The 6253-nt window shown below is 30.4% G+C and overlaps 1 protein-coding gene across 1 annotated transcript; it reads left to right on the top strand.

The window, feature by feature from the left end:
- The first annotated feature begins 315 nt into the window (after window positions 1–315).
- LOC134282782 (uncharacterized) lies at window positions 316–5761 on the top strand. Its single transcript, XM_062765178.1, has 5 exons — window positions 316–319; window positions 431–553; window positions 3741–3858; window positions 5280–5320; window positions 5431–5761. The coding sequence occupies exons 1-5, from the start codon at window positions 316–318 to the stop codon at window positions 5601–5603; spliced, it is 459 nt and encodes a 152-aa protein (XP_062621162.1). The 3' UTR covers window positions 5604–5761.
- Window positions 5762–6253: the final 492 nt, after the last annotated feature.

Here is a 6253-nt window from a genome sequence, read left to right as displayed (position 1 = left end):
AAATATGGAATATTTTACTCAATAGTAAAAAAAACCTGTAAAAATAAGTATCTGTAATCATATCTGGTATTATTACTTGTAACGTTTTGTAATCAAAAGTACACCCCTGCTGGTGTAGCGATGGCGTAATTATTATATCTAAATAAATTTGATCCAAGTTATATCTAGCATAAATTCATATCCTGATGAGAGAGAGAGAGAGAGGGGGGGGGGGGGGGATAAAACCATACTTCAAGAAAAGGAAACATTTAAATAATATTTACAGCAAAACAGTTTTAGTTCTTTTAAGGGCTAGAATAAAAAAAAAACGTAAAGATGAGTTCATTTAGAATAATTCCTTACAATCCTTCCTAAGAGCAAAAATAAAAATAAAAATTTATATTATCATATCAATTGGTTTGACATCTGTTTCCTTACGTTGTCCTTTCAGCTTGCAATGGAAGTTATGGAGTTCATTGTTCTCGAGACTGTCCCACTGGTTACTGTGGTTATAAATGCCTAACAAGGTGTGATTGTGATGACTGCAATAGTCTTAACTGTACATGTCCCTTTGGTAAGTTCATATCTTTATTTCATCATACCCTGGATTACAGAGGAAAGATTGCATAATCAGTATGTACCGGTCCCTGATGACAAGTAACAACATTGTCTTCGTTTGTAAGGCACATTATAAAAAATGTATTTTAGAAGGACTTGCATTTATTTCTACAAGTGGTAATCCAGCTTATACTCATAACTCCCTTTCTGAGGAAGAAATTTTTAAAATCATATGTCTGTTCTGATATATTTTTAATATCCCAAACGACCAAAATGAATTTCAATTACCATATCGATTTTGGATTCTGAAACTTGATAAACTTCACTTCATAAAAACCCTTAAATCCAAAAAAAAAATATATAGGGGTTTCAGGAAGTGTTCAAGACAACCAAACCTTCTTATTTACGCCTCACTAAAATATTAACAGTAATGATCGAAGAAGAAACTTCAAGAATATTTTGCAATGTTACAACGCACTTTGAAAAATTACGCACTTTAATTTTTTTTTTTCAAAGTGCGTTAAATATTGGAACTCATTAACACAGTTTGATAAAAAAAAATTCAGAGTGTGTTGATATCGACAATATTAACGCACCTTGAAAAAAGTGTACGTCGTGGTTAATATTCTTCAAATTTAAGGCATGATATAAAATTATTTGAATCTAATTTTAATAATTTTTCGATGATGACATTAGTTCAGGATCTGAGAAATAGACATTTTAAAGATTATTAAAGGCTGTCATGTTCCCAGAGGTACTCGTGAATGTTTTAAAAAGGAAATTTTTTTTATAAATGATGGAGGAATGGTTGTTTAATAGCAAAATTTCGTTTATTTTATCCAATCTTTAAAAAGTTCGGTAAATCTAGGGGTAGAAAAGAGTTTTATTTAAAGCATTGCTAATTAAAAATAATTTTCCGCCCAAATATGAAGGCAATTTTTAGTTATTTGACTTGTATTAAGAAGCATTAAAAATGCTGTCTACCACGTATATACTGTTTTGCTTTACTATAATTAAATTTTTTGATTTGTTTTGAAATGTATGGAAAAAATTATTTATGCCTTTTTTAAAAAGTTTTTTGTTTGATTTTTCATTGTATTGTATTGTATTTGATTTTGTAAAGCTTTTTTGGCCAAAGAATATTCAGTTGGCTATTATTGCTTAGATCAGTGATATCCCCCCGAGCCCACTTCTTTAATATAATAGGGTTGCGTTTTTTTTTCGCAAAAAGGCTTATATTATTTTTTTTTCAACTATTTAACGTTAACTCAAACTTATTGAGAGAAAGTACATCAGTATCTTAAGAGTTATGTAACTACATATTTGGGTATTTAGGGAGGAAAGATAGAGTTCCACTGAAATACCTTTCACCTGTCCTTTCCTCGTTCTCGATGAGAGTGTATAAATTCATCAGTTTTTCGAAAGAAATATATAACAAATTGATGCTGTCTGTCACTAAAATCAACGTCCAGACTTTTTTATTTATACATATTTTTCAAAGTTAGTTAAGAGTGTCGATGGTAAAAAAATGTTGAAGTACACTTTTAAAGAACTTTGAAAAATACTTTCAAAATGCATTGATTTTGTCCCTAATTTAACGCACTTTGATTTTTTTCAAAGTGCTTTAATTTTATTCCATTTTTAACGCAGTTTTGAAAATTTCTTTCAAAGTGCATAATTTTTCAAAGTGCATTGCCACAGTGCAACAATATATTCGAGAATTGGGTAATTAAGGATACTTAAAGATCCAAGGAACTTCTAGAAAATTAGAAATCACAACATTTGACAAAAATCAACACTTTAAAAACTTACAACTTTTCTATTTTATATATAACCATTCATCACGATAAATTAAACTCAGGGCTTTTTGATATCATTGACAGCTGCTTTACAATAAAAATGGAACTCGTAAATTTACTTACCTTGCCATTGGTCATTTGCAAAATTATTTTGTTGAAAATATTTTTACAAAATATTTTGATTCATTTAATATTTTGTTAAAAAATGGTAAAAGACGTTAATGATAATATAACCACCGAGCTCTATGATAAACGTGATGACTTTAACTTTTCAATAGTCAACAATTTCACTTATTCAGCAATTCTATCATACTTTCATCATCTGCATACGGAGTTTATATCTCTCAGTTTATTCGATACTCAAAAGCATGCTCTAGGTATGTACTTTTTCTAAAACGAGGTTAATTATTGACTTACAATTGATCATTCAGTCAAATGCTGGCTGAAGTTTTTCATACTTATTGTTAGACCATTATTTACACACTAAGTTTACGACGGATTTTCCGTTATTTCATGATCACGTCAAGTAGAACACTGCGTGTGTGACCGGTCTGCAGGGAATGCTCACTCTTTCATGGCACCTCTGATGTCTCGAGGTCCTTGTTAGCTTTGCTCCTATTTTGTCTTGTTTAATGGACTTTTGAGCTTGAATACTGTTCGTTATCTCCATAAACTTCATATAGGATTCTTACCTTAATAATTTATTTGTTGATTATGAAAAAAGAATATTTATTTTGAAAGTGGCAAATCTTATTGAATTATTCTTTTTAAATTAAAGATGCAGCTGAATTATATACAGTTAACATAATCAGACAGACACACACGACAACTCAAAGTCTGCCTCATCGTTTTCTTATTTTAAACATTTTACAAACTACAGACAAACATGGCGAACCAAAACCTAAAATACATATTAAACGTTATGACAAGCCTATTATGTGGTCAACTTCTTTCTTTTTAAAACAAGACAAGCTACATGTACTGACAGTTGTTGTTACAGTGAATTTAACAATCTTGTTTAATATAAGATTTTATACAGTCTATGGTTTTTATAACTACTAGTGCCTTGTAAGAAAATATACCCTATCACTGGTTCGTAATTTGACTGACTTTTTGGGCATATCAATTGTTAGGGGTTTTTATGCTAAATTTACCTAAGAAATTCTAGTCCACATGAAAAATACCCCGGACTACGGCGTTGTGACCTTTCGACAGAGGATGCTTACCATCCATATGCATCTGATCTCACCTCTAGAAATTTCAGAGGTCCGTGTTGTATGCCCTGTTCTCAGATTTGTATTTAAATGTATTTATTTTATAATGACCACTCTTTTCTTTTTTTTCTAAAAAAAAACTTAATGTTACATTTGATTGTTTAATCATACTTATAATACTCTGTTTCAGATACAACAACAATTCAGTCTTCTAAACAGGACGCTTTACCTTTGCTGTTTGCAATTCTACTTCCTGTCTTTGGGGTTTCTTTGACAATATTGATATTTTTTATCGTCAAACACTATTGGTAAATTTTTATTCATTAAGGTCTTCGTTCTGTTGGTAAAGATTATTATTCTTTTTTTTTTCTTATATCTCACTCATTTCTCAATTGATTTCACTTGTCTATCAGAATGCTGTCGAAAATTTCAAAAAGTCACTTCCGGTTTTGAGTTATTTCCCTTTAAACGTTTATTTTTTTCCAGACAAAGGCTGTAAAGCTTTTTTTTTATAATAGAAGGATTGAAGTTGTGCACATCGGTTTTTGTTTTTCAATTTCTCTTTCAAAATGGCGCTATTAGGGGTTTAGAACGCTTAAAAAAGCCAAAAATTACTTATATTTTGCTTTTTATCTTCTAAACTAGAATATTTTGATAAAATATATAGAACATAATTTGTGTAGAATGAGAAGGTCTTTCAAATGATATCTCGGAAAAAGGGCTGGCCCCTAAAATTAAGGGCCAAGAGGGGCCAAAAGTTTTTCCTTTATATCTCATAAAGTATTGAGAATTTATATACATCAAAGAAGCAAAGTTGTTCAATATGTCAAGCTTAATCTATTGATTGATTGATTGTATATTGTTTAACGTCCCTCTTGAGAATTTTTCACTCATACTACTCAAAGTACGACGTTTCCGGCCAAACCGGAAGTTTGCTCTTTGGGAGCATAAAAATTAATTTTCCATCCGTCGTCGTCACTTCCGTCAAACCGGAAGTAGCAAAAAATGGCTGATTTTTGCATTAAATAACATAGATTTATTTTTTTAGGTCGTAATCACTCATTTTTGTAAAAACTTACTTCCGGTAAGGATTTTTTATAGTCATTTGTAGCTCTATTGGTAAGAGACCACCTGTGCCTCTGTAAAATTTAGATGTTCGTCGTCTTTTGAAACGCTATATAGACATCTTACAGTTTTAATCAAATTTAAATAATTTTTGGTTACCCCCCCCCCCCCCCCCCAAAAAAAGTAGATACATAATTCTATATTGTATTTTTATCTTAATAATGGTGTTACCATGGATACCATGGACAATTTTTAGAATTCTTTCAAATCGCTATTTCTACAGACTTGGCCAAATTTCGGTATTACCTTGTTTATATTATTTAGTTATCTACATCACAATTTTGGAAAAAAGGTTGGAAGGTTAAATTTTTCTCCTTCCGTCCACAGTAGACATGATATTTATTTAGTGTTATATATTATTAACTTCTTGCTCGCTGAGTATATTTTTATTTCTTAAGTGTATATTTCTTATCGCCATATATTTCTTATATCTCGCCAAAAATTTAGGGTATATATCTCTAGAAACATATAATGAATAAACTTTAATGACTTATAAGAATATGTATCAAAGGTGGCTGACACAAAATAATGTAAAAAGATACTTTCCATCTTATTTAAAGAGAACCTCAATTGAACCTGTATATCAATTTTTTCTGTATAATAGGAGACCTATTCCTATTGAACCAAAGACTTCTCTCTATAAAAGTAAGTATGCAAAATTAAAATAAATACTGAATTTGTTAAATGGTTTAGTGTAATTGTGGAAGTAATCCTATATTTATTTTGGTGACGTTTTCCAAACGTTTTATTTTCAGCCAAATCTGTGAATAAAATGGTTACCGAGGACAAGATGGCGGTTGAGGATGCCAGCTACGACTCAGTCAGGGAATCACAAATGATCTTAGATCCTGTCGTTAGGCCACGTGTTGTTATTAATGAATATAACATTGAACAAGAAACATATAATGTTTTGCATCAGAACAATTGATTCAGATGAGTTGCACTACGAGAAACAAAGTACTTGCTATAAAGACAAAAATCACAACACATGTACAATATCAGAACAGAAAATCTAGTCTTATAATTTTAATCTTACCTCACAAGCACTTCTTGTTAAAAATTAAATTTTACATGTAATAACTATAACACATTATGTTGAATGCTTGGTACAAATTAAGCAAGGGTGAAGAAATAAGAAATGTTTGCAAATGAATAAACAAATGAATAAGAACCAAATAGATTTTTACTACTGATATTTGAAAACAAAAAAGATGTGAAAGATATATGATTCCTGAAATACAATTAGTTTCGTAATGAGGTATGTTGGAAACCTTGTTGTAAATGAAAACGCAAAAAGTGAAATAACATTCATATAAGATTATCGTCAAGTGTTATTTTATCAATATTTACTACTTGCTTGCACATGTACATTTCACGGAGACTTCATGTTCTTGTTCTCATGTCTTGTTTAATTGACCATCCTTGAAAATACTGTGAAACACTTATTCAAACTAAAGTGGATTGAATTCATCAAGTGTTTCCTGTTTGTTTCATGTGATTCCGTATTTGTACCTAATATAGCATAATAACAGACCAAAGGAAGTAGTTCTCTTTAAGGAAGAAGATAGATATATACTT

The sequence above is a fragment of the Saccostrea cucullata genome, unplaced genomic scaffold (assembly GCF_032062105.1).
Source record: "Saccostrea cucullata isolate Sc308-1 unplaced genomic scaffold, CSIRO_AGI_Scuc_v1 ctg9374, whole genome shotgun sequence".
Taxonomy (NCBI): domain Eukaryota; kingdom Metazoa; phylum Mollusca; class Bivalvia; order Ostreida; family Ostreidae; genus Saccostrea; species Saccostrea cuccullata.
This window is presented reverse-complemented; position numbering and strand designations above follow the sequence as displayed.

Coding starts and splice junctions, on each gene's coding strand:
- LOC134282782 (XM_062765178.1), top strand. Junction 3,859..5,279: donor TTTATCGTCAAACACTATTG/GTAAATTTTTAT, acceptor TCTGTATAATAG/GAGACCTATTCCTATTGAAC. Junction 5,321..5,430: donor AAAGACTTCTCTCTATAAAA/GTAAGTATGCAA, acceptor TTTTATTTTCAG/CCAAATCTGTGAATAAAATG.